Source organism: Planococcus citri, chromosome 4, assembly GCF_950023065.1.
Source record: "Planococcus citri chromosome 4, ihPlaCitr1.1, whole genome shotgun sequence".
Lineage (NCBI taxonomy): Eukaryota > Metazoa > Arthropoda > Insecta > Hemiptera > Pseudococcidae > Planococcus > Planococcus citri.
Genome location: NC_088680.1, coordinates 6712554 through 6740540, shown reverse-complemented (window position 1 = coordinate 6740540; position 27987 = coordinate 6712554). Strand labels below are relative to the sequence as shown.

The window sequence follows — 27987 nt, the reverse complement described above, 5'->3', positions numbered from 1 at the left end:
TGACTCAAATTTGAATGTCACTGTTAATAAGTTTTGGATAAATTACATTTGAATAGTAGAAACATCATCGAGATCTTCTCGTCCTGCTCAGAATTGGATCTGAATTCTATACACGATTGATTCAACAAAATCGACAATTAACCATAAAACTGACATTTCTCGTCTCGAATGATTAATCCTCGTATAAATTAACGAGATTTATTATGTGCGAACATTACATCAGTACGTAACCGAGGTACGGTACGAACCTTAAATACCTGATAGGAGGAAATATATCGAATAGGTATTCATGCACGTAGGTATCGTATGTATTTGATTGGGCAGAAATGCAATTAATCATTTAGTAGGCTTTTTACTCAGTATATTTTGTTATCGTAGCACGCAAAATATTTTATCTCATCCTCATCGTAAGGAATTTAAACTTGCAAATAAATAACAGAAACCATGGCGTAGATATTATATGAAAGTAATTCACGGGCGTATTATTTTTTCCGAGTATTTTGATCATCATGTGATAAGCTCAGTGATTCGTGGTAAAAATTCTTACCTGTATTCAGAAATAATGTAATAACATCAGAATGAGAAAAATTTCATTGGATGTAGGTTTTTTTATAATTGTCATCTAAAGAATTCAGTAGAGGGTGTTGATTGGTTCCCACTCCCTTTCAAAAACTCGCCAAAATGTTGAAAAATTTTTGTTTTTAATGTAGGTAATTTCTACAGCTTTTGATCAAATGTGATGTGTTTATCCCCGATTTTGAGATACATTTTACAATTTTTGGGATGTTTAAAACGGATTTTGTGCAGTTTTCTTGGATTTTAATGATATTTCTCAAAGTTGGAATATTTTTTAGTATTTCAAGCAATTTTTATTTTAGATGTGGCAATTTCAAAAGTCGGCCAGATTCTTACTCAAAATTGAAAAAACGTTAATATATGTTATTTTTAACGGTATGTGCGATATTCTGTTCAACGCTCACCCCCCCCCCCTCCCCAAATAAAACTCAAAAATTATTAATATAACGAAACAGAAACTAATGTAATTATTCATTGGTTTCGAAACTTGTAGAGGGAGAAAATACAGGAAAAATTCCAAAAACTACCATAAATGGAAGATCTACTCCCATTAGGTATAAATGTCTCCAAAATCTCGCTATAAACAAGTCCTAAATTGTTTTGTTTTTTTTTTTCAAATTAAAATTCCTATAGAAACTGCAGTTTTGTTGATCGTCAAAAGCGTGGATTTTGAATTTCCAGATATTTTTTGGATATAGTTTCTGAGACCTCCACAAAACATAGGTAAGTCCTTACATATGTGCCTCTGCCTAACCCAACTTTTTCACTTTTGTGACAATGGGGTAAGGGCTTATTGTAAGGTCCAGCTCAAAAATAATCGCAATTTTACCTTTTTGTTTGTTGTCGCCAGCAAATTTTCAAAGTTATTCTGAAATTTCAAATCACTCTGAAAAGTTCTAAATAGGTCAAATTGCGATTGTTTCTATGCCTGATGATCATGTATTCTTACCAAAAAAAAACTCGTTTTTTATGCACTGTCCTTGGAAATTTGACTATATTTTTTACAAATTGTTCAAAAATTCACTTTTAAAATTCGCGATAACTCCCTAAAACATGGGCGAGGGTGCCCATATAAGCACCATACCACAGTTACACGTTCTAAAATTCACTTTTGGCCCCTGCAGAACGGTTTGAAACTGGAAGAAGTTGAATAAATCACTGGTTGAGACTTCAGATAAAATTCAAAATTGAGAATAAAAATCTGAAATTTCTGTTTCGAAGGTTTAAGAGCATCCTCTTTCAATCTAGCTAGGTTTCGTTCAAACTGGAAAGTGCCAATTCAAAAGGCTCCCTTGTGAGGTTGCTTTGTAGCATTTTCTGTTAGGTACCGAGTCGAAATATTTAATTACGTAGTAATTACCTACATAGCAATGCATACCATTGGTACTACAAGAAATGAATATGTACAATTAGACAGCACTGTGTATAATTGTTGTGGTTTTATGAAATTAAATGATAATATTCCTAAGTAGGTACATATCAACAGATTTGAACGTTTCATATTCAGTGAAAATTTGCAAAAAAAATAAATGAAATTACATAATTATGTATTTATACTAAATTCTATAGATAGATATACCTATTGTATGGCGTCACCTTGCCGTCAAACAAATAATTTTTTATATACCTATAGAGAATAGAAACAATACCGACAAAATACTATCTAGGTACCTATATCGAATTGATCATTCCAAAAAAGGTTTTGTAATTTCATTTTCGTCTTCACTGGATTCCGTTGTGGAAATAACACTTTGCGAGTCGGATTCATCAGAATTTTCTGAATGATAAGACCCATCAACTACCTTTAATTTCAAAACCAACACAATAAGAATTGTAAAGTTGCGAGAAATTTTTATCACAGCCAGATGTTAAACATAAGTACCTTAGGCCTAGCATCAGTCACTAATTCTTTTAGACGTTCTACTATTGATAAGAAATTTGGACGATCTTCTGGTTCAAAACTCCAGCAATCCATCATCAAATTGTATCTACAAAAAATCACCCAAGAAATTTGTTATCATCATTGTTTATTTTCACCAAGTAAGTAGGTACCTATTTGAAGGAAATATTGAAATATTTAAAATAAATTTATTGCTGAACTTACACGTTTGTAGATGCATTTTCGGGCTTTTCCATTCGATAATTTTGCTTTAAAGCGTTACGTAGCCCAGCAAGGTCCTCGATTGAAGGATACGGATCATCACCCAGCGTTATAATCTCCCAAAGCAATATGCCGAAAGACCAGCTGAAAAAAGTTGAGTATAAATTTTTCTCTTCATTTTCTACATAGTAATGGTAGTTTTCATTTTACACGTCAGATTGCGTTGTGTATCGGTTATTAAATAAAGCTTCTGGTGCCATCCACTTTATGGGTAGTCGACCCTTTGATGTCTTCTTGTAGTATTCTGTATGTCTCACATCTCTGGCGAGGCCGAAATCAGCTATTTTCATCGTGTACTGAGCTGTTACAAGGATATTGCGAGCCGCCAAATCTCGATGAATACACTATTGAATGAAAATAAAAATACCTTATGTACTTGTAATTGTTAGTGCGATCTGTATAGTGTGGTAAGATGTCGGGAAATTCACCATAATAGTACACTCTGAGTTGAAACTTTTCAGTTCAAACTCAAAGTCAACCAATTGTTTGCCTTGGTTGACTTTGTTGACTTTGAACTGAAAATTTTTAGATGAATTAAAATACAACTACGGGACTTTCTGCTGATCCCAAGATTCTGTAAGGTGAAAAATTTTGAATAGGTAGGTACACACTTTTATTGAAGACAGATAAACCATTCCCTGCGCAATTTGACGAGCATAAGTCAAGAGAGTGCTTTCTTCTATTTTGATGGAATGGAGAAAATGTTTTCGAAGAAAATTCTTGAGGTTTCCGTTTCGGGCATATTCTGTAATTACAAGCAATGATCCTCCTTGGCTGCAACAGCCGAGAAGTCGAAGGATGTTCTGGTGACTTCCAAGTAATTTCATCAATTCCATTTCAGATACCAAGTCTATCATGTCTGAATCCAAGTGATCATCTGAATTCAAGTTGTGTTAAATTATTGATTAGCGTACCTTTTAACTATTTCACTTCACTATTCATGAATTAAGTGATTTACGTATATACCTACTTATATTGATAAAGCTGTTGTTATTTAAGTGTTAATCTAACATATAAAGACTAACCCTTGAGCATTTTCACTGCCACTGTTACAAGGTTATTTCCATGGTTCCAAATATCCTTCGCCTCGGCTTGCACTACTTTCCCAAATTCGCCTTCCCCCAAAGTGTCCCCCAAGTGTAAATTTTGTCGAGGGTATTCCCAACGTTCATCTAATGACATTTCATATTCGCCTACCGAAACCATGCCGTTTTTCACTATACCAGATTTCAAACGTTCAATTGAAACGACAGGCATATTCTGTTGGCAGGATATAAAATAATAGTAATCAGTTTCTTTTAGTTAAAGTCAACAATCTGGGTAGGTTAGTATGTTTTTATACAAGTTATTAATATTTGTATGCATCTAGATACATACTTACCAAAACATCGCGAAAATTTTCATCGATGTTGATTTGTTTCTTTACTACAATCTTTTTCACCACTTGTGTCATTTCTGCAATTTCGGTATCTTTCTGTCTCATTTCTCTAGGTACATATTTAAGTAATTGTCACAAGTTTAAAATGTGAAATAATCGTAAGAAAGATTTGGCTTTGGTAAGGTGCACCGGGGTAAGTCCGAACGGCTTTTTCACAATTTCAACTTTGACTGGCTTTTACTTTCCCACAAATGAACCAATATGGCTCAAATTTATTATGTAGGTTCCCATAGGGGTTCTTCACTTATGGTAAAAATTTGAGCGCGATTGACACCTTAGCTTTCACTCAGTAGAATAAAATAGAAAGTGTTCTGACTTTCAGAACAGGCTCAACTTTGTGGACTTGTGGTTCAAAACAGAGTGTCCCACGAAAATTTCATGACCGACAACAAAATTGTAGAGAATTCATTTCTCTTTGAGATCACTCTCATCAGATTTTCACTAGGACGTAGGGTTCGTCCGGTGTACGCAAAAAACTAAAAGATAGAAAATCTGTATTCAGAAACAAATTCAAAACAACAGCAAAATACAATTAAACCAAAAACATATGAAATGGAACTGAATTCCAATATTTTTTATGTCATGGTGAAGAGGGTAGTATCCTCAAGTCACTGCTGGGTAGTGGTTCGGAATGTGCAAACCTCTAGGCGCTAGAGTAGCAATTCGGACTTACCCCAGATTCGGACTTACCCCGGTGCACCTTACTTACTTTTTGTATTTGCAGAAAAAAAGTATGCCACATATTACTGTAATTATCAATATCATTCCTAGCGTGATGAATAATATCTTCATTATCATGTCATCTTTTTCAATCGCAAGTTCTGATGATTGTTTCATGAAATCATTATAAAATTCCATTACTTATCTTATGAATGTGAAGCTTACCACTGAACAACCACAACAATAACAAAATGAACACGCAGTAATCTACTCGCAAGCTTTGCAAAAGTACCTTGGCGTGGAGTCTTATCACAAGTCGGTGGTTCGTCTTCGCCACCAGGGCAATCCTTTTTTCCGTCGCATTTAACACTGGCACAAACCAATATTCCTCCAGAATTGGGACAAGAGAATTTATCATTCGCTGTACATCGATCTAATTTATGCGAGAAAGGACACGTATTTATTGAAAATATATGAGAAATGTAAGTAATTATAAGTGTGTAGCAATAATCAAGCTTTTTTAGGTTTTTAAATTTTTTTTAAAAATTAGTAGGTAAGTAATCCAAAAATTTAGAGATGAAAAAATATAGTAAAAGTACTTTAGCTATCAAGCTTTTTGAGCTGGTAAAATTAGGAGTTGAACTCGAGATCGGTAATCCATCCGTTGCCTTGACCTGTTCATCAACCAACGCTGATGGACTACTTGCTGAATGCTGCGTTGTGATTGGCCAAAATCATTTCTGAGCTTTTGGCCAAATACTTCACAAGCTTTCTATTGAGGGGTCTTTTATTAAAATTGGTTGAGTAGGGAATTTCTAATAAGTATCTGGTGGGAACAAAAAAACCCACATCAAACTCAAAAAGTTCAAGAAACAATTTCGGCCAATCACAACGTAGCAATCAGCAAGTAGTCCATCAGAGTTGGTGGCTGAACGGGTTAAGGCGGTGGATGGATTACACTAGGCAACTGCATACTTGTGTTCGGGTTGAAAATGGGCTTAATCGATACTTTAAACCGTAAAACAAAAAGCAGAGTGGGGTAGATATTTCAATGTGAGTTGTTTTTGTAGTCAGCAGAGATGATCAAAGTTACAAAAATGGCCGTATTTTAGCCCTATTTCACGAGTTTGTGGCGACATCAGTATTATGTTTAAAAAAGCTAAGGTCATATTCGGATTCTACACGCTTTTTTAAGTAAATATCTTTCCCCGATTTTTGATTTTCAAAGTTTCAAGCGCATACGGAAGGGAAGATTTTTATTTTTACAAAATACTTCAAAACTCGGAGGGCGTGACGCTGGCCTTATTCCACCACATTATCCTGGTGTGGAACTGTGTTCACACGAACTTCAAATCCAGGGTCACGCTCGTGACCCCACTCCGCCCCCCCCCCCGAAAAACAAAATGAAAACAACGATTATAAACGAAAACGAACGAACGATAACAACGAAAAAAAAAACACTCACGCATTTAGCGTGAGAAGACCGACTTTTCTTTGAATAAAAATTTATTACGAACGAATTGATTCACTAGTTTTGAAACATTTTTGCAGCAATTGATCTGTTTACAATCGAATCGAATCATTTACAAACAATTGGTGATTTAGTAAATAAATAAATCGATTTGTAGGTGAATCATTCGCGAACGAGTTAATGAATAGTTACTAAATTATTCGCGAACGAATCGATTCGTACAAGTGACTCGTTCGCGAACGAATAGATTCGTATAAATGACTCGTTCGCGAACGAATCGATTTGTACAAGTGACTAGTTCGCGAACGAATCAATTCGCGTAAGTGACTCGTTCGCGAACGAATCGATTCGTATAAATGACTCGTTCGCGAACAAATCGATTGGTATGAGTGACTCGTTCGCGAACGAATCGATTCATTTACTCAATTTTTGGTAAAAAAAGAAAATCGCTCTCATGTAAAATTTCACTTTTTTGAGATGTCACCTTATTACTCCCGAGGTGCGATATGTATCTACCTATACGGGAGAGTTCTTATTTTTTACATCGTATCTGAAGTTTTGCGAACTTTTTTTAGCTACAAGCTTTCTTCAAAACTTTACGGGTATGGTCAAAAAGTATTTTTCGGCAAACTCTTTCTAGTTAGACTATACGTACTTTCACGAATTCGTGCATAACTTTTTAAGCTTTTTATAGCTTCCTTTGCAACTTTTCAAACTTTGGACAACAGCCTGCATAGTGCATATCTATACTTTACCGGCTTTTTATTGAAGGGTCTATTATAAAAATCGGTTGAGTACATACTGATATCTTGTGGGAACAAAAAAACTGACATCATTCATTTTAGTATTATATAAGGATGATGAAGCACGATGACAATACCTGGCCCCGGGCACTCTTCTTCATCGCTTCTATCTAGACATGTGGCGTTTTTATCGCATCTGCCTGATGATGGGATACATTTAGACGAATTTTTGCAGGGGATTTCTGTAGGAGAACACTGCAAAGGACGCTTTCCTGCAGTGGTACATGAAAAAAATGAACTGTCTATCAAGACTTGTTTCAAAATTTGAAGGAAAAAAATACATAGGTAGGTACCCATAAATAATTTGTAAGAGTAATTTAAATGCAACTGCTACTTACGTCCGAAATTGAGAACATAGGGTTTTTCCGGCGATGCAGCCAACGAACCAATTTTTTTATAAGAGGCTAGCTGACCAAATAATGTTTCTCCGACATGTGCCTCACCAACAAGATCAGAGAACTCGAGATCTACTACAGCCCTCGACTGAGATATGTTAAATGTACTTCTGGTCAATCAGAAAAGAATGAAAAAACGATAAATTTTTATCTTCGTGATTCAAATGCAATATCAACAGCATCGCTTACAAAATAGCCACTAAGCGCACCCCGGCAAAATTTGGCGTAAAGAATATTTCTTTAACACCAGTAGTAATTTTACGCTCGTATTCTTCAAATATTGAGCTGGAATGGTCATCGAAATCATAAGTGTAAGCCTCCATAAGCTTGATGTAAACTCGAAAATACTCTGCAAATGAAAAAAGCAAACTTTCTTGTAGGCGTAAATCTTTTTCTCAGTTTTTCTCAAAACAACAAAAAAGTCGTAGCAGTCTGCCGCTACGTGAGAGCCAAATTTTTGTGCTAGAAACATTGAGGACTCTTGAACTACTCGCACCCTCACTTCGCTCCTGTGCTTCGACTGTGTTTGGGGGGACTTTGTCCCCCCTAAACCCCCCTTGGGCTTCCCCCAATTACTTCCTGCAATTATCTTTTTTCATATGTTCCGCGCTTCGCTTGAACTACTCGCACCCTCGCTTCGCTCATGTGCTTCGCCTGTGTTTGGGGGGACTAGTCCTCCCAACACCCCCTCGGACTTCGCCCAATTACCTTCTGCGCATGTATTTTTTTCATGTTCTGCGCTTCGCTTGAACTACTCGCACCATCGCTTTGCTCCTGTGCTTCGCCTGTGTTGTGGGGGGGGGGCGTTGTCCCCCTCCACCCCTTTGGGCTTCGCCCCCAACTCTCTCTCCTCCCACTGTTTCCTTCTTATGATATAGCGAGGGACTCCATCCCCCTGCACCCCCCTCGGACTTCCCCAAACTTTCTTCTTCCTCCTTCAAAAAATATGGTACAAACCAGTCTTGACCATGAGACAGGTCAAATGGGGTTGGAAGATTGAAACCGAAAAAAGGCACTTCGGGTACATTCTCCCATTGTGCTGTGAAAATTTGAACCCTCTAGGTCAATTTGGAGGGGCTTTAGGCTTTCATAAAACGTCAAAAAACATAAAAAAGACTGAAAATCCACTTTTACCGGCTTTTCGAAGAAAAGTCAGGTACTGTATTTGTCTTAACTGTCACAGTTTCGGCCCGGAGTAAAATTTCTTTACGTTTTGGGCTATTGGGATCATTGTGGGACCATTATTATTTTTTCAGGTTTCCTTAAAGTTTATATATATATACATGTAAAAACCATACATTACGAGATCCGTTTTATATAAAATCGGGCATTGCGAGATCCTGAGATCCTTTTGCCGGATCTCGCAAGTTCTTTCATATGCCAGGGTACTCGTGAGATCCGGGGGACCCTGTACACACATTTTCAGCCGGATCTCGTTTTACCTACTATTTATATACTTATATACAATTTTTGAAAATAGATAAACGACGCATCTTGCGAGATCCACCCCCAAATCAGGTTTAGGCCGTTGGTGGATCTCGCTTTATGCGGATCGCGAAATTGACAGCGGCAATGCATAGAAAGGCACTGTTTACACACTACAACGTGCGTTCGAACGAAGTTGTAGGATTATTATTTGAGTTTTTAGCATTTTTCGAAATTTTTTTGGGTGGATCTCGCAATGCCTGTGTATATGTCGGATCTCGCAATGTACTCTAAGACAGTATATAAAAAATTTCGAAAAATGCTAAAAACTCAAATAATAACCCTACAACTTCGTTCGAACGCACGTTCCAGTGTGTAATCAGTGCCTTTCTATGCATTGCCGCCATCAATTTCGCGATCCGCATAAACCGAGATCCACTAACGGCCCGAACGTGATTTGGGGGTGGATCTCGCAAGATGCGTCGTTTATCTATTTTCAAAAATTGTATATAAGTATATAAATAGTAGGTAAAACGAGATCCGGCTGAAAATGGGTGTACAGGGTCCCCCGGATCTCGCGAGTACCGTGGCATATGAAAGAACTTGCGAGATCCGGCAAAAGGATCTCAGGATCTCGCAATGCCCGATTTTATATAAAACGGATCTCGTAATGTATGGTTTTTACATGTATATATATTCGCTTGCGACCAGACATGTCAACTATGCTTGGCATATACGCAGAAAAGTGAACAAAATTTTAAAATTGGTATAATTTCTGTTCTAAATCACTTATTAAAATTTTATTTGCAGATTCAGTCTAATATTAAAGAAATCCATGTTTTGAAAAAAGTAATCAGATTTTTAGGTTAAATTTTGAAGAAAATTTTTGAAAATGGAGTCAAAGTAATTTGAATTTTGAGAAAGTTAAGACACCAAAAGAAAGCTTAAACAGCATAAAAATTTTTGATGTTTTTAAATTTTCCATAGGCCAATAAAATACTGAAAAATTTCAAGTCAAATTTGTTGTCGTGTACACTCAGGATCGATGTATTTGCATACATCTCCACCAGCACATCACATTCTACTCACTACAAATTGACTGTAGACCCTGCGTTCATCCTTGCGCCTTGATTTCTAAGCCATGCACCCTCTGGTGGAAGTTTCTGAAAACTCATAGTTGACTTGTATAGTAAAATTAACCCATGACTTGTCAACTATAGTTGAGAAGTTGGTCAGTCCACTTGTATAGTAAAATTAACCCATTCAATAGTTGACATGTCTGGATACTAATACCTATATAGGCATCGCGGCAGGCTTATGAGCCAATTTTTCAAAATTTCAAAATTTTTAAAATCATTTTCAATTTCTGTTCTAATTAACTAATTGAAATTCTAATTGCACAGTCATTGAAATATATAATTTATCTGTATCAAGAAACAGAATAAAAAATTTTTGGAGAAAATTTTTTCAAAAAAATTTAAAAATTTTTTGAACTATATTGAATTTTGTGAAAATTGCTTGGTTGTCAAAAAGTCTGAACGACATCAAAATTTTTGGTATCAACAGTATTCCCATAGAGCAATAAAATGCAGAAAAATCATTAGTCAAATTTATCATCATGCATACCCAATTTTAACAAGGCTTTGGGTATGCCGACCAGTACTTCCTATTCTATAGGCCTCATGTTAGTACTACATCTAGCGAACATCTCTGAGAAACATTTGGTGCGCGCAGCTAACTTTGACAAAACTAGTTTGAAACAGGTGGCTGACTTGTTATGTAAGATTAACCTTTACAAAGTGAGCCAGGCTGGTAAACCTACTGGTTCACTTCTTATGCAAGATTAACCCATACATGGGTTCATAAGTGTGCTGTCGTGAACATATATATAATTATGTAGACTTATCTCGTTTGGCACCATATGTCTTATTGTGATCAGCACACCTCAAAACGTCAAGAAAACCCACCCCCACCCAAATCCTCAACCATGATGACAATTACAATACCTGACCTTTTCTCAAGAAAAGTCGGTAATTGATGTTGAAGAATTCAATTTGATTGTTATGCTATTCGATTTATATTCGCACGCACAACTATGTAGATATGTATCCAGATGGGTTACCTAACCTACATGGGACCTTGATGGGACGTGGATGGGACACAGACAAAACTTGGACGGGATCCAGATGGGATGTGGATGGACGTGAATGAAACACAGATGGGACGTGGATGGGATGTGGATGGGACTTGGAAGGGACCCAGGTTGGACCTAGATGGGACGTAGATGGGACCCAAATGGGGCATGGAACTAGAATCAGCTAGAAGTGCATTCTCACCATTGGTGGTTATCTGGTAGGTAAAACTTGAGTCATGTTCAGCGGAAAGTGTGCCTGGTATCGAGTCTGTGGAAATGTAAATGATAAATCAGTACATTGGACCGGTGTACCTACGTAGTACGTATCAGCTCTAGTATTGTTTTTTTTCATTCACCATTCCATATTTTCAAGTGAAAAACGCCGATAGTGATCCAGTTGGAATAATTCATCTTTCGGCATTCGTATAAGCCTTCATTTACATAGGTGATTTCAGGTATTCTATAGCAAGCAGAAAGTAGCGATTGAGCTTGTTTTGCCCCCTATATTGATTTCAATAAAGCAACATTAAAATTGAATATTTCACAAAGTACTTATGTATTTGAAATTTTTTCAAATCTCTTATTCTAAACTTCTTTTAATGATAGACGTGGAGAGGGAAGGATCATTTGAAAATGAATTTTATCTTACTGTAATTGTCGTTCCTCTTCTGGTATTATAGATAAATGTTACATTCCAGTCCGAGTCGAGTTCATTTTTACAGCATAGAAATATAGTTTGACTCTGAGTTTCTTCTAGTACAATACCGTTTCCTGAATGATTATAATTATTATAATTATAATGCACATAGGTAATATACCTACTTATCGAAGTAAGGAATTATCAAATTTCAACATGATTTAAATGTTTCAAACTTTGTGTATTAGCTCACCTGTTACATGAATAGAGTGAATGGTATCATTAATGCAGCCATTTGTATTACACGCAACAAAGGAAAGAGTTGTTGGCACTTTTAGCTCAGTTATTGGAATTCTCGAGCGGATTATTGTATCCGAATCATCCAAGTCTTCTATAGAGGTTTCCCGGTGATTCTTTACGTATGTTATACTATTATATATTGGCTTCGGATATCCTACACAAGAAAAAAAATTGTTGAAATGTACTTAGGTGCTGTGCTTACCTAATTTGCCACCTTTTTCCACAGAATGAAGTACCTAATGCGAGTACCTCTTGCACAAATTTCCAGGTATAGAGTATCTCCTTTTTCTACATTGTAAATCCTCTTCACAAGAACGTAAGGTGGTGCTATACCATTCTGAATTTTTTTCAACTGCTGTTCTGTGTGATATTTGTTTTGATCACCTAAGGATTATAGATGTCTTTACAGCTGCTGTTTTATTCAAGTAATAATTACTTATCTGAACTTTTCACGAAATTTAGAAAAAAATAGGAATTTCGGGAACCTACTTCAATACCGAAGTACGTATCACTGAAATGATTCTTTTAAAAAAAAAATCGTGAGATGAAAATTGAACAATGTAGGACGTTTTGATTGAATGGAGTACACACATCAAAGATACAGTTTTTCAATGAGAAATATTTCCTGACAATTTTTCTATTCAATGACGACATGCGTACTGATGAAAACATTCAATGATGTAAGGGAAAAACTTAGTTCATCTTACCTCCACATCTGACTTCCAACCAAATGCTGTGAGTGACCTTTGGGTATCCCTCTGTCGACAGATTTAAGCACGTATACCATCCGGTATCAAACCGAGTTAGGAAATGCAACGTAACATCTCCAGTCTTGGAATTTTTATTTTCAGTGTTCTGTGAAAATCAGTCGCCATTAAGCAATTATCTTGTAATTTTAGAAACAATCAATTTTACAGGGAAACTTTTAGAAATTTTCTACTCAGATCGAGCTGAAATTTGGCTCAATAATAGAGCATGTTACCCAGATCTCAGAACCAAATTTTCAGCTGCCAAAGTTGTTTTTTTGTTTTTTGGCGAATTTTTGAAAATGGTTAAAATATGTAGAACGTTTATCAAAACTTATGAACTAAAGGTTACGGATTGAAGGTCTAAATATTATTTCTGACGTCATCGGTAAAAAGTCTTCATCGATATTTTTAGGATTATTCTGTCTGACTTTCAAGAACTTGGAAAATTTTTGATGAATTTTTGACACCAGGTATGTTAGATTTGTATTGGAGTCGTAATCAATTTCTGCAACTGAAAATTTGGTTCTGAGGTCTTGGTGACATTCTTTAGTGAGCAAAATTTCCGTTCGAACGCAGTTGACGATTTGTATACTTAGAGGTTTCCTTATTAGACAAAGAATGCGAATACCTACTTCTACTTTGTACGGAGATAATTGATCTATTGATGATTTTTTTAATTTTTTCTCAATTTTTTCGGATGTTAAGCGATACCACTGATGTTGATTTTTTGTGTTTATGACTTCGCATGATAACAACACGTTTTCAGCGCATTTCTTAGTTATGTTGGTAAATTTCACTGCTGAAAATTCGTGTTGAAGAGAAATGAATACATTTTTTTCTCTTCAAAAAAAAAAAAAAAATGTAAATCTTACCTGTTGAATCTGAGGAAAACACCGTAGGAACTGTCGTTATAACAATCCCCAACCCGATGGCAATGCTTGCTGTAATTAAGTAGTATTTTTAAGAACAAGGCCATACCTATAGTTTTATTTGCTACAGATTAGGTATGTCTAATTCACTGACAATGAGCAGAGTAGGTAAGTATGATAAAAGTGAGGCAAACTGTTAACTGTCGTAAAAAGTTGTGAAATGACTAAGTCCTTAAACCCAAAATCTCCCCTGTTTCTTTTGATTTATTGGTCTAAAAAATGAAGCAAATATGTACAATTACTGTGAATAATACGTGTTTGAAATTGAAAAATTGGCGGTACGTCTGCTAGAACCAAGACTGACTTTTTTTTGAAAATTTTAAAGTTTGCGATTTATTGGAAGGAATTTTTGGGATGGAAAAAAAGAGCGAAAATGGTATCAAGCCAAGTCTGAGGCTCCAGTACGAGCTTTTTTCTGCTTTGTTTTTTTTTTAAATTTTGTCGGTTATTGATCATATGTACAATACGAGAGGGAATCAATGGAAATGTTTGCAATGTAACCAAATCACAGGTATGAGGTAAACTATTCCTGATAGTAAACTATATAGTTATATTATGATGAAGTATTACTCACCCTTAAAAATCAGGAATATTAACGTGAGCATAGCTGAAATGAATAATTCAATCGAATCGGCGAAAACCACGGAACAAATTCTCACGTCTCGCAAATAATTATGCTGGCAAAATTGGAGCTTTAATTTGTGAGTTACCATTCCATGGTTGTACATACGTGTTTCATGAGGTGAAACAGATAAAATTGAAAAGAATTTGTGTATCTCGCTAAATGCGATGAATCATTTGATATTTTTGCTCAAATTATCGTACATATACGTGGGTATGGATTTATCATCGTGACTAATTGTAAAATATGAAACTTTTCCCCCCTATTTTTCATCAGCTTCTGATGAAAAACATTAATGATTACATATTTGTACCGGTAACCTTTGATTCTTTTGAAAAACAGAAATTTTAAAAAAATCACCACATGCTCCAAAATAACCTAAAACTATATATCTGTATTCGACTCGGTGTATCAAAAATATGGCATTAAAGTGACTTTCAATTTTTTTTTCATCTTACAATTTTTCAAATTTTCATTTGTGAAATTGGCAGGAGAAATTTTCGTCGAATTTTTCAGTTTTTCAACTCGATTGAATAAAATTTGGTGACACCCTTTCAGAAACCCACCAAAATGTCGGAAAATTTTCGTTTTTAATGTAATTTTTACAGTTTTTTTGGATTTTAATGATATTTCTCCAAGTTGGAATATTTGTTGGTATTTCAAGTAATTTTTATTTTAGATGTGGCAATTTCAAAAGTTGGCCAGATTCTTACACAAAATTGAAAGAACGATAATACGTTAATTTTAACGGTATGTGCGATATTCTGTTCAAAGCTCAACCCCCCCCCCCCTTTCTCCAAAAAAATACTCAGAAATTATTAATAACGAAATAGAAACTAATGGAATTATTCATTGGTTTTGAAACTTGTGGAGGGAGAAAATACTGGAAAAATTTCAAAAACTACCATAAATGGAAAATCTACTCCAACTACAAACTGTCTCCAAAATCTCGCCATAAATAAGCCCTAAATTGTGTTTTTTTTTCAAATTAAAATTCCTATAGAAACTGCAGTTTTGTTAATCATCAAAAGCGTGGATTTTGAATTTCCAGATATTTTTTGGATAGAGTTTCTGAGACCTCCACAAAACTGTAAGTATACTCACATATGTGTGCCTCTCCAACCCAACTTTTTCACTTTTGTGACAATGGGCGTTGGGGCTTATTGTAAGGTCCAGCTTAAAAATAATCGCAATTTGACCTTTTTGTTTGTTATCGCCAGCAATAAGTTTTTAAAGTTATTCTGAAATTTCAAATCACACTGGAATGCTCTAAATAGGTCAAATTTCGATTGTTTCTGCGCTTAATGATCATGTATTCTTGCCGAAAAACTCGTTTTTTATTCACTGTCCAGTATCCTTGGAAATTGGACTATTTTTTTTTACAAATTGTTCAAAAATTCGCTTTCAAATTGGGCACTCTTGGAGTTTCGCGATAACCCTCTAAAACGTGGCGAGGGTGCCCAATAAGCAAAAACCAAAGTTACAAGTTCTAAAATTCACTTTTGACCCCTGCAGAGCGATTTGAAACTGGAAGATATTGAATAAATCGCTGATTGAGACTTTTGATAAAATTCAAAATTGGGAATAAGAATCTGAAATTTATGTTTCGAAGGTTTAAGAGCATCCTCTATTACCTACATTGCAATGCATACCATAGGTACTACAAGAAATGAATACGTACAATTAGACAGCACTGTAGTGGTTTTATGAAATAATTGAATAATAATATTGTATTCCTAAGTAGGTGGGTAATTCTCAGAAAAAAGGTCAATTTTGATGTGCCTAATTTTGAAAAATAAAAATCATTTTTTTGGAAAATTTGAAGTGGGAATCATTTGTATAGGTGTCCCAGATCCCTGTTCTAGTGTTGGCCTCAATTCAATCCCCCCCACTGTGGACCCCGGCCCCCCTAAAACAGCGATAATTAGGATTCGACCCTCATCGATGTGTAATATGTCGATTGATATGTTTTCGAGGTCGTAGAATTCGAATCTGGAGTTATTTTTTATGTAGAGGTGGAGGGGGAGGCGTGGGGAGGGGGAAAATGTCAAATTTTGCTTATATTATCGTGTAATATGTCAATTTATATTTTCAGGCCGCAAAGTTCGAATCTGGACTTATTTTTATGGTAGGGGTAGAGGTGAGGTGTGGGGAGGGAGAAAATGTCAAATTTTGCTTGTTTTATCGTGTAATATGTCGACTAGCGCGATAAAAGTACAGCTGTCTGAAATTTGGCCAAGTCGAAGGACAAATGGGCGCTGGACAAGCCGAAGGACAATCTCAACGTTTTTTCGTTTCTAGCCTTACCTACTGGACATTATTCGATTTTTAATCACGTAATAAATGTGTACTTATCATGTAGAATAACTTCCCTTTCTCAATTATCGTTTTTGGCGGGTTCATCGGGGTAAATAAAAAGGCACGCCGAAGGACACCAATTTTGCGAAATATCATATTTTCAGAGACAAGTACGATCAGAACGAGCCATTGCGTAGGTTATGAGAATAACATTGCGGGGTAACATTTTTATGAAGACAGTGAACCAGTGCAGCCACTCACCAGAAAAAAATATTGGATTGGGAAGCTACTAAAAATAATTGAAAATTGCTCTAAAATTTGCGCAAAAAGTGTGTGACAGTTTTCAAATGTGAAATGTCAGCTTCCTATGGACTTATTCCAATTGCAATTTGCAAAATAATGGACCTTCGTGTTCTATGATAATGAGAACGTGCCTATTTTACCCCAAAAAAATGAAGTTCATGACACTTTATAACATTCATTTTCAAAAACATGGTGTGTGACAGCCACGTCTAAGGACATTTGGGGTATAAAATCGAATGTACACCAATGAAAGGAGGGGCTAAAAATTTCAATACCATATGTGAAATGTGTGGGGGATGATCCTTGAATGGACCAAAAAAAAAAAAAAAATTCATGCTAAAACCTTTGAGAAATTTGCCATGTACACGATTTTTACCTTTTTCTGAGAATTACCCACGTACATATCAACAAACGTACCAACATTTCATATTCAGTGAAAATTTGCAAGAAAATAAATGAAATTACATAATAAAATATACATATTAAATAGATATACCTATTGTAAGTATGGCGCCACCTTGCGGTCAAAAAAATAATTTTTTGTATACCTATGAGAATAGAAACAATACCGACAAAATAGTATCTATAGGAAGTATATCAAATAGATCATTATTCCAAAAAAGGTTTTCTAATTTCATTTTCGTCTTCACTGGATTCCGTTGTGGAAATAACGCTTTGTGAGTCAGATTCATCAGAATTTTCTGAATGGTAAGACCCATCAACTACCTTTAATTTCAAAATCAACACAGTAAGAATTGTAAAGTTGTGAGAAATTTTTATCACAGCCAAACGCTAAACATAAGTACCTTAGGCCTAGCATCAGTCACTAATTCTTTCAGGCGTTCTACTATTGATGAGAAATTTGGACGATCTTCCGGTTCAAAACTCCAGCAATCCATCATCAAATTGTATCTACAAAAAATCACCCAAGAAGTTTGTTATCGCATCATTGTTTATTTTCACCAAGTAAGTAGGTATTTGAAGAAAATATTGAAATATTTAAAATAAATTTATTGCTGAACTTACACGTTTGTAGATGCATTTTCGGGCTTTTCCATTCGATAATTTTGCTTTAAAGCGTTACGTAGCCCAGCAAGATCCTCGATTGAAGGATACGGATCATCACCCAGCGTTATAATCTCCCAAAGCAATATGCCGAAGGACCAGCTGAAAAAAGTCAAGTGTAAATTTCTCTTCATTTTCTATATGGTAGTGGTACCTAGTTTTCGTTTTACACGTCAGATTGCAGTGTGTATCGGTTACGAAATAAAGCTTCTGGTGCCATCCACTTTATGGGTAGTCGACCCTTTGATGTCTTCTTGTAGTATTCTGTATGTCTCACATCTCTGGCGAGGCCAAAATCAGCTATTTTCATTGTATACTGAGCTGTTACAAGAATATTGCGAGCTGCCAAATCTCGATGAATACACTATTAAATGAAAATAAAAATAATATGTAGGTAGGTACTCGTAATTGCAAGTGCGATCTGCATAGTGTGGTAAGATGTAGGTAAATCCACCTTAATTGTACACTGAGTTGAAAATTTTCAGTTCAAACTCAAAGTCAACCAATTGTTTGCCTTGGTTGACTTTGAACTGAAAATTTTTAGGTGAAAATACAATGGGACTTTCTGCCGATCACAAGTTTCTATCGGGTGAAAAATTTTGAATAGGTACACACTTTTATTGAAGACAAATAAACCATTCCCTGCGCAATTTGACGAGCATAAGTCAAGAGAGTACTTTCTTCTATTTTGGTGGAATGGTGAAGATGTTTTTGAAGAAAATTCTTGAGGTTTCCATTTCGAGCATATTCTGTAATTACAAGCAATGATCCTCCTTGGCTGCAGCAGCCGAGAAGTGAAAGGATGTTCTGGTGACTCCCAAGTAATTTCATCAATTCCATTTCAGATACCAAGTCTATCATGTCTGAATCCAAGTGATCATCTGAATTCAAGTTGTGAGAAATTAGGTATTGATTAGCTTACCGTTTCACTATTTCACTTGATTGTTCATAAATTAGGCGATTTACGTGTACTTATATTGATGATGCAGAAGCTGTTGTTATTTAAGCGTTAATCTAACGTATATAAGGACTAACCCTTGAGCATTTTCACAGCCACTGTTACAAGGTCATTTCCACGTTTCCAAATATCCTTCGCCTCGGCTTGCACTACTTTCCCAAATTCGCCTTCGCCCAAAGTTTCCCCCAAGTGTAAGTGTTGTCGAGGATATTCCCAATGTTCATCTAATGACATTTCATATTCGCCTACCGAAACCATGCCGTTTTTCACTATACCAGATTTCAAACGTTCAATTGAAACGACAGGCGTATTCTGTTGGCAGGATATGAAATAATAGTGGATAATCAATTTCTTTTAGTCAGATGTTAACAATCTGGGTCGGTCAGTATGTTTTTATATAGGTTACCTATTAATATTTGTCTGCATCTATAGCTAGATAGATACGTACATACGTACCAAAACATTGGGAAAATCTTCATCGATGTTGATTTGTTTCTTTACTACAACCTTTTTCACAAATTGTTTCATTTCTGCGATTTTGGTATCTTTCTGACTCATTTCTCTAGGTATTTAAGTAATTGGCACAAGTTTAGAATTTCAGATAATCGTAAGAAAGTTTTGGCTTAGGTACTTACTTTTTGTATTTGCAGAAAAATAGTATGCCACATATTACTGCAATTATTAATATCATTCCTAGCGCGGTGACCATTATCTTCATTATGGTGTCATCTTTTCCAATCGCAGGTTGTGATGATTCTTTTATGAAATCATTATAAAATTCCATTACTTATCTTATGAATGCAAAGCTTACCGCTAAACAACCACAACAATAACAAAATGAACACGCAGTAATCTACTCGCAAGCTTTGAATATGTACCTTGGCCTGAAGTCTTATCACAAGTTGAAGGTTCGTCTTCGCCACCGGGGCAATCCTTTTTTCCGTCACATTTAACACTGGCACAGACCAATATTCCTCCAGAATTGGGACAAGAGAATTTATCATTCTCATCTGTACATCGATCTAATTTATGCCAGAAAAGACACGTATTTATAGGTAGGAAGTTGTAGGTGCATAATTGCTATACATAAGTAGATAATAAATTAGACTGGAAAACCCGTTGAACCACGCACTAGAGCATGAAAATATAAAAGTTGAAAGTAGGTATATATGAAATGTGTCGATTCCCCAGAATAATCGCATTGGCAATAGGCATTCGCCTCACCCTAGCTGTTAGGGTACCACAAAAATGCGATTTCCAATGTCCTGTAAAGGACAAGGAACCACGACGACGACGTGTAGCAATATCAAGTTTTTTCAGGGTTTTAAACTTTTTTTAAAGTAGTAAGTTATCAAAAAATTCAAGCTTTGCGATTTAAAATGTTGTTTTGAGATGAAAAAAATAACAAAAGTACATATTATCAAGCTTTTTGAGCTGGAAAAATTAAATCGTTAATTCATCTGTCGCCTTAACCCATTCAGCCACCAACGCTGTTGGACTACTTGCTGAATTATGTGTTGTGATTGGCCGAAATGATTTATCGAGCTTCTTGAGCTTTTAGATAAACTTTTCAAACTTTCAATACTCGCAACTACTTACTTAAAAAAAAATTAAAGCTCAAAAACTATAAAATTGTTACTTGATTACTTGAATTTGCAAAGTTTTATTCTTAAAAGAATAGCGTATTGGATGAATTACAGCTTTCAGCAAGGTTTTTTGATTCCATGTGATATCAGTAAGGTATACGTGGGTACCTAATTCTCAAAAAAAAGGTCAATTTTGATGTGCATAATTTTGAAAAATAAAAATCATTTTTTTGGAAAATATCAAGTGGTAATCATTTGTATAGGTGTCCCAGATCACTGTTCTAGTGTTGGCCTCAATTCAATCCCCCCCACTGTGGACCCCGTCCCCCCTAAAACAGCGATAATTAGAATTCGACCCTCATCGATGTGTAATACGTATGTCGATTGATATGTTTTCGAGCGATATGTTTTCGAGCGATATGTTTTCGAGGTCGTAGAATTCGAATCTGGAGTTATTTTTTATGTGGAGGTGGAGGGTGAGGCGTGGGGAGGGGGAAAATGTCAAATTTTGCTTAGTGTAATAGGTATGTCGATTTATGTTTTTCAGGCCGCCAAGTTCGAATCTGGACTTATTTTTTTGGTAGTGGTAGAGATGAGGTGTGGGGAGAGAGAAAATGTCAAATTTTGCTTGTTTTATCGTGTAATATGTCGACTAGCGCGATAAAAGTACAACCGTCTGAAATTTGGCCAAGTCGAAGGACAAATGGGCGCTGGACAATCCGAAGGACAATCTCAACGTTGTTTCGTTTCTAGCCTTACTTATTGGACATTATTCGATTTTCAACACGTAATAAATGTGTATAAGTAAGTACTTATCATGTAGAATAACTTCCCTTTCTCAATTATCGTTTTTGGCGGGTTCATCAGGGTAAATAAAAAGGCAAGCCGAAGGACACCGATTTTGCGAAATATCATATTTTCAGAGACAAGTACGATCAGAACGAGCCATTGCGTAGATTATGAGAATAACATTGCGGGGAAACATAGATGGGACATGAAACTACATAGAATCGGTTCGAAGTGCATTCTCACCTTTGATGGTTGTCTGGTTGGTAAAACTTGAGCCATGTTCAGCGGAAAGTATGGCCGGTGTAGAGTCTGTGGAAATGTAAATGATAAATCAGTACGTTGGACTGGTGTACCTATCAACTCTTGTATTGTTTTTTTCAGTCACCCTTCCATACTTATCTTCAAGTGAAAAACGCCGATAGTGATCCAGTTTGAATTCATCTTTCGGCATTCGTAAAAGCCTTCATCTAGATAGGTGATCTTAGGTAATAAATATTCAGCAACAGTTCCCGACTGAATTCGAATTTCCTTCTGTTGATTTCAATAAAGCAAAGTAGACTTGAATGTTTCATAAAGTATTTGAATTTTTTTTCAAATCTCTTATTCTAACAAGGGAGGTGCCCCAGGTGACATGCACCGATTTTAATGATTCTTGCACCATTAGATAGAGGACATCGAACATAGTCTACCACGAAATTTTCAGCTGCTGAAGTTGATATTTCAGCCTTCCAAGGCAATTTTTCGATTTTGACATTGCAATTTTGAAAAAATCAAAAAATCGCCCTGGAAGGCGGAAATATCAACTTCAGCAGCTGAAAATTTCACCGTGGATGTGTCTCATCATATGTATTAAAATACCCAAATAATATTGAAGGTTTTGGTATGCGACCTCCGCCCACTATTTTTGGGCAATTTTTCAAAATTGGCATGTTATAATACAAAAATTGCCCTGGGAGGCTGAAATATCAACTTCAGCAGCTGAAAATTTCACCAGAGGCTAGTCTTATCATACGTATTAGAATGCCCAAATAATATTAAAGGTTTTGGTATGCGACCTCCGCCGACTATTTTTGGCCATTTTTTCACAATTGGCATGTGAAAATCGAAAAATCGCCCTGGAAGGCTCAAATATCAACTTCAGCAGCTGAAAATTTCACCGTGGGCTAGTCTCATGATATGTACCTATTGAAATGCCCAAATAATATGGAAGGTTTCGGTATGACCTTCGCCGACTATTTTTGCCCAATTTTTCAAAATTGCTATGTGATAATCGAAATATCAACTTCAGCAGCTGAAAATTTCGTGGTAGACTATGTTCGATGTCCTCTATCTAATGGTGCAAGAATCATTAAAATCGGTGCATGTCACCTGGGGCACCTCCCTTGTAAGCTTTTTTTAATGACTGACGAGGAGAGGGAGGATCATTTTAAAATGAGGTTTATCTTACTGTAGTTGTCCTTTCTCTTGTGGTATTAACGAACCATGTTGCAGTCCAGTCCTGTTTGAGTTTATTTTTACAGCATAGACGTATAGCTCGATTTGGAGTTTCTTCTAGTACAATACGGTTTCCTGAATGATTATAATTATTAATTGTAGTGCACGCAGGTAATATACTTATCGAAGTAAAGAATTATCAAATTTCAATATGGTTTAAATGTTTCAAACTTTCTGTATTGGCTCACCAGTTACATGAATAGAGGGAAAGGTATCGTTAATGCAGCCATTTGTATTACACATAGAAAAGGAAACAGTTGTTGGCACTTTTAGCTCAGTTATTGGAATTGTCGAGCTGATTTTTGCACCAGAATTATTCACGTCTTTTAGAGAGGTTTCCCGGTGATTCTTTACGTATGTTATAGTACTATATGTTGGCTTCGGATATCCTACTCAAGAAAAAAAAATTGTTGAAAGAAATGTACTTAGGTGCCGTGCTTACCTAATCTGCCACCTTTTCCAGAGAATAAAGTACCTAATCCGAGTACCTCTTAGAAAACAGCTCAAGTACGAGTATACAGTTTCTCCTTTTCCTAATAAATTGTAAATGTTCTTCGTGGAAACGTAAGGTGGTGCTATACCATTCTGAACGTTTTCTATCTGCTGTTTCGTGTGATATTGGTTTTCATTATCTAAGGTTTATAGATGTCTTTACAGCTGGTATATTCAAATAATAATTACCTATCTAAACTTTTCATGAAATACCTACCCGGGGAAAAAAGTTCAAACTTGGCCATACATGATCATGTATGGTGGATGAACTCGAGCATACATGATCATACATAAACCGAAGTTTCCATACATGCTCATGTTACAAAATTGTCCCCCACATGATCATTAGGGCGGGTCGAAAAAAAACGTAGGTCTCAGAATTTTCTGAAATTCACATATGTGGTTCCTTTTGAGTTGAAACCACCCCAAAAAAATTTTTAGCCCCCCGCGGCACTATGAGGCTGAGCCACGTGGCCTCAAAGTGGGGCCATTTTAGCTAAAAATTCACGTTTTTCAGGTTTAAAGCTCCAAAATCGATTTTTAAAATTTACGGCTAGCACTCAATTTGTAGAGTTTGAGATGCTGAATCTCCCTGTGGAGTTCATTTTTTTTTTCGGTGGTCGCTTACGTCGGCATAAATTCGTTGAAAGTATGAAAATTGCTGATTTTAAGGTGTCAGGAAAACGTTTCCGCGAATTTATGCCCAAATGGTGTTTTGTAGGGGGACATATCGATGTAGTAAGTTGTATATGTAGTCGAGGGGTTAAATTTAGAATCATCAATATGCCCTCAGATCGCTGATAGGGTACATGATTCAACTTTTGTACAACATTTTAGGATTTCATCAATTTGAAAATTTCATCAGATTGCTTCTACCTACTTTTTTCATGTTTTCAAAAAAATTTTCATTTCATTTTTTAAAAATTCAATTTTGAATGAGATATGTATCTTGGAACTTGGAAGTACACAAAACCTTTTTTGAAAAATGTGAAAATCATTCAAAAATATGAAAAAATGATAAGACAATCAAAAAACGACAAAAATTTGAGAAAATGTCTCATTCGCGTAAAATTTTGCTCAGACTGCTTGGTTTATTGAAAAGTACCTACCCAGAATTAATCGGAAATTCTCAAAATTGAATGATGATTTGTCAAAACTGCAGAAAGTGTCATAAAAATTGTCAAAATTGAGCCAAAAAAAAAAACAGTTTTTAATTTCAAAATTCAAAGTACAAATTACCCTAAAAAAGTTGAAAAAAAAACTCAAAGACCACAAAAATCTTTTTTTGATTCCACTTAAGGCATCGCGTTGATGCTTCTCAATTTATTTTCGATTTTTGTCGTTTTTTGATGGTCTATCATTTTTTCATATTTTTGAATTGAGTATTTTCACATTTTTCAAAAAAGGTTTTGTGTACTTCCAAGATACATATCTCATTCAAAATTGAATTTTTAAAAAATGAAATGAAAATTTTTTTGAAAACATGAAAAAAGTAGGTAGAAGCAATCTGATGAAATTTTCAAATTGATGAAATCCTAAAATGTTGTACAAAAGTTGAATCATGTACCCTATCAGCGATCTGAGGGCATATTGATGATTCTAAATTTAACCCCTCGACTACATATACAACTTACTACATCGATATGTCCCCCTACAAAACACCATTTGGGCATAAATTCGCGGAAACGTTTTCCTGACACCTTAAAATCAGCAATTTTCATACTTTCAACGAATTTATGCCGACGTAAGCGACCACCGAAAAAAAAAATGAACTCCACAGGGAGATTCAGCATCTCAAACTCTACAAATTGAGTGCTAGCCGTAAATTTTAAAAATCGATTTTGGAGCTTTAAACCTGAAAAACGTGAATTTTTAGCTAAAATGGCCCCACTTTGAGGCCACGTGGCTCAGCCCCATAGTGCCGCGGGGGGCTAAAAATTTTTTTGGGGTGGTTTCAACTCAAAAGAAACCACATATGTGAATTTCAGAAAATTCTGAGACCTACATTTTTTTTCGACCCGCCCTAATGATCATACATGTCATATATGATCATGTATGATCAAGTATGATTTAGTGTAACCATGATCATGTGTAAATGCGGGGATTTTTTTTAACATGAACATGTATGATCATACTTAAAATTCGAGAATGTATGAATTTTTATAATAAAAATATTGTCAGTATAAAATATATGGGATGATTTGCTGAATGGTATAAGTACATACGATGTGCTAAGAATGCAAGACAAATGTGGATAAATGAATTTCAGACATTTTTCCAGATTATAGACATTTTTCTAGATTATAGAATAAAATGTATGATATAAAACATGCAATTTCATACAAATGATCCATACATGAGCATGTAGGGGACAATTTTTTAGTATGATCATGTATGAAGTCGTCATACATGATCATGTATGGCCAAGTTTGAACTTTTTTCCCCGGGTATGGAAAAAAGGAATCACGAGAACCTACATCAATAGGCTAATTACCATTGAAATGATTCTATTCAAAAAAATCACGAGATGAAAATTGAACAATGTTGGATGTTTTCATTGAATTAAGTACTACACATCAAAGATACAGTTTTCTTCAATGAGAAATATTTTCTGCCAATTTTTTTTTTATTCAATGATAACACGCATACTGATGAAAAAGTTGAGAGAAAAAAAGAATCGTGTGATGAAAATAATTAAACATTAGAGAATTTTTTGATTGAATTGTGCATCGAAATCAAAAATACAGTTTTTCAATGAGAATGTCAATTTTTTTATTCACCAACACCTGCATATCTACTGATGAAAATATTTACAATGATGTGAGGGAAAAATTTAGTTCATCTTACCTGCATATGTGACTTTCAACCAAATACTGCGAGTGACCTTCGGGTAACCATCTGTCGACAGATTCAAGCACGTATACCATCCAGTATCGAACCGAGTTAGAAAATTCAGTGTAACATCGCCAGTCTTGGAATTTTTATTTTCAAAAGTGCTCTGTGGAAATTAATCGCCATTGAGCAAATATCTTGTAATTTTAGAAACAATCAATCTTACACGGGAATTTTTAGAAATCGGCAACTCAGATCGAGCTGAAATTTGGCTCACTAAAAGAGCATGTCACCCAGACCTCAACCAAATTTTCAGCTGCCAAAGTTGATTTTTTTGGTTTTTAGCGAATTTTTGAAAATTGTCAACATAGAACGTTCGTCAAAACCTGTCTTATGGACGACAGTTTTTGTAATTATGTGAGAACCTCCTGGAAATTGTGTAGGTCAATGTTGTCGCTGCAATTTAAGGTTACAGATTGAAGGTCAAAATATTATTGATGACGTCTTCGTTAAAAGGTCTGATAAAGAAATTTCTTTCGTAATTGAATCTGCGACGATATTTTTAGGATTCTTTTGTTTAACTTTTAGGAACTTGGAAAATTTATGGATGGATTTTTGTCACCAGGTATGTTGGATTTTTACGAGCGTTTTAATCAATTTCTGCTACTGGAAATTTGGTTCTGAGATCTTGCTTCTTTAGTGAGCAAAATTTCCGTTCGAACGCAGTTGACAAGTTGTATAGAGATTTCCTTATTAGACAAAGAATGCGAATGCTTACTTCTACTTTGTACGGAGATAATTGATCTATTGATGATTCGTTTAACATTTTCTCAATTTTTTCGGATGATAAACGATACCACTGATGTTGATTTTCTGTGTTTATGACTTTGCAAGATAGTAACACTTCATTTCCGCTTTTCTTGGTTATGTTGGTAAATTTTACTGCTGAAAATTCGCGTTGAAGAAAAATAAATAAATAGTTTTCTCTTTTTTTTAAAAAAAAAATGTACATCTTACCTATTGAATCTGAGGAAAACACCGATGGAACTGTCGTTATAACAATCCCTAATAACGCGATGGCAGTGCTTGCTGTAATTAAGTAAATACGTGCTATTAAGAATAAGGCCATACTTATAGTTGCTACAGATTATGTCTATAATTTACTTACAATGAGCAGAGTAGGTGTGATAAAAAGTGAGGCAAACTGTTAACTAACGAAGTAAAAAAATTGTGAAATGACTTTATATGTCCTTGAACCCGAAATTTCTCCTGTCTCTTTTGATTTATTAGCCAAAAACGTGAAGCAAAAATGTAAAATTACTGTGAACAAAGTAATACGTTTGAAATTGAAAGATTGGTGATACGTCTGCAAGAACGAAGACTTACTCCTTTCTTGAAAATTTCAAAGTTTGCGATTTATTGGAAGGAATTTTTGGGATGGAAAAAAGAGCGAATGGTATCAAGCCAAGTCTGAGGCTCCAGTAGGTACGAGCTTTTTTCTGCTTTGTTTTTGTTCAATCTTATCGGTTATTGATAATACAATACAAAGAGGGAATCAATGGAAAGGTTTGCAATGTAACAAAATCACAGGTATGAAGGTAGTCTATTCCTGACAGTAAGCTATAGTAATATTACAAATGATCAAGAATTACTCACCCTTAAAAATTACGAATATTAACGTGAACATTGCTAAAATAAACAATTCAATCGAATCGGCAAATATCATGGAACAAATTCTCACGTCGTCGCAAATAATTATGCTGGTAAAATTGGAGCTGTAATTTATTATGAGTTGGCATTCCATGGTTGTACATACCTACGTATTTCATGAGATGAAACGGATAAAATTGAACGGAATTCGTGTATCTCG

At 35.4% G+C, this 27987-nt stretch overlaps 2 protein-coding genes across 3 annotated transcripts; both read right to left on the bottom strand.

The window, feature by feature from the left end:
* Positions 1-2018: 2018 nt before the first annotated feature.
* On the bottom strand, positions 2019-14411 carry LOC135844222 (uncharacterized). Its single transcript, XM_065362370.1, has 21 exons — positions 14253-14411; positions 13622-13690; positions 13382-13548; positions 12708-12855; positions 12250-12384; positions 11954-12154; positions 11713-11834; positions 11420-11564; positions 11266-11331; positions 7694-7853; positions 7448-7614; positions 7187-7321; positions 5128-5268; positions 4885-4996; positions 4119-4224; positions 3763-3997; positions 3349-3614; positions 2888-3081; positions 2681-2821; positions 2459-2564; positions 2019-2378 (listed from the first exon to the last, which is right to left on the bottom strand). The coding sequence occupies exons 1-21, from the start codon at positions 14404-14406 to the stop codon at positions 2262-2264; spliced, it is 3087 nt and encodes a 1028-aa protein (XP_065218442.1). The 5' UTR covers positions 14407-14411; the 3' UTR covers positions 2019-2261.
* Positions 14412-15988: 1577 nt separating this feature from the next.
* On the bottom strand, positions 15989-27881 carry LOC135845498 (fibroblast growth factor receptor 2-like). 2 transcript variants are annotated; one of them, XM_065364083.1, is made up of 10 exons: positions 21543-21679; positions 19803-19946; positions 19560-19680; positions 19381-19486; positions 19002-19236; positions 18582-18847; positions 18137-18330; positions 17928-18068; positions 17708-17813; positions 15989-17627 (listed from the first exon to the last, which is right to left on the bottom strand). In XM_065364083.1, the coding sequence occupies exons 3-10, from the start codon at positions 19640-19642 to the stop codon at positions 17511-17513; spliced, it is 1248 nt and encodes a 415-aa protein (XP_065220155.1). In that variant the 5' UTR covers positions 19643-19680; positions 19803-19946; positions 21543-21679; the 3' UTR covers positions 15989-17510. The 2 variants fall into 2 exon arrangements, 1 of the variants encoding a protein (XP_065220155.1); XR_010558764.1 differs by lacking the exons at positions 15989-17627; positions 17708-17813; positions 17928-18068; ... (3 more) ...; positions 19381-19486; positions 19560-19680 and adding exons at positions 22747-22868; positions 22982-23182; positions 23282-23425; ... (2 more) ...; positions 27135-27206; positions 27774-27881 and having other exon boundaries at positions 19806-19946; positions 21543-21830.
* Between the last annotated feature and the right edge of the window lie 106 nt (positions 27882-27987).

Coding starts and splice junctions, on each gene's coding strand:
- LOC135844222 (XM_065362370.1), bottom strand. CDS start 14,406: ATGTACAACCATGGAATGGTAACTCACAAATTAAAGCTCCAATTTTGC. Junction 11,565..11,712: donor GAAGAGGAACGACAATTACA/GTAAGATAAAAT, acceptor AAATCAATATAG/GGGGCAAAACAAGCTCAATC. Junction 4,997..5,127: donor TGATAAGACTCCACGCCAAG/GTACTTTTGCAA, acceptor AACAATCATCAG/AACTTGCGATTGAAAAAGAT.
- LOC135845498 (XM_065364083.1), bottom strand. CDS start 19,642: ATGAAGATAATGGTCACCGCGCTAGGAATGATATTAATAATTGCAGTA. Junction 18,848..19,001: donor GGCTGTGAAAATGCTCAAGG/GTTAGTCCTTAT, acceptor ACTTGAATTCAG/ATGATCACTTGGATTCAGAC. Junction 17,628..17,707: donor TGACTGATGCTAGGCCTAAG/GTACTTATGTTT, acceptor TTGAAATTAAAG/GTAGTTGATGGGTCTTACCA.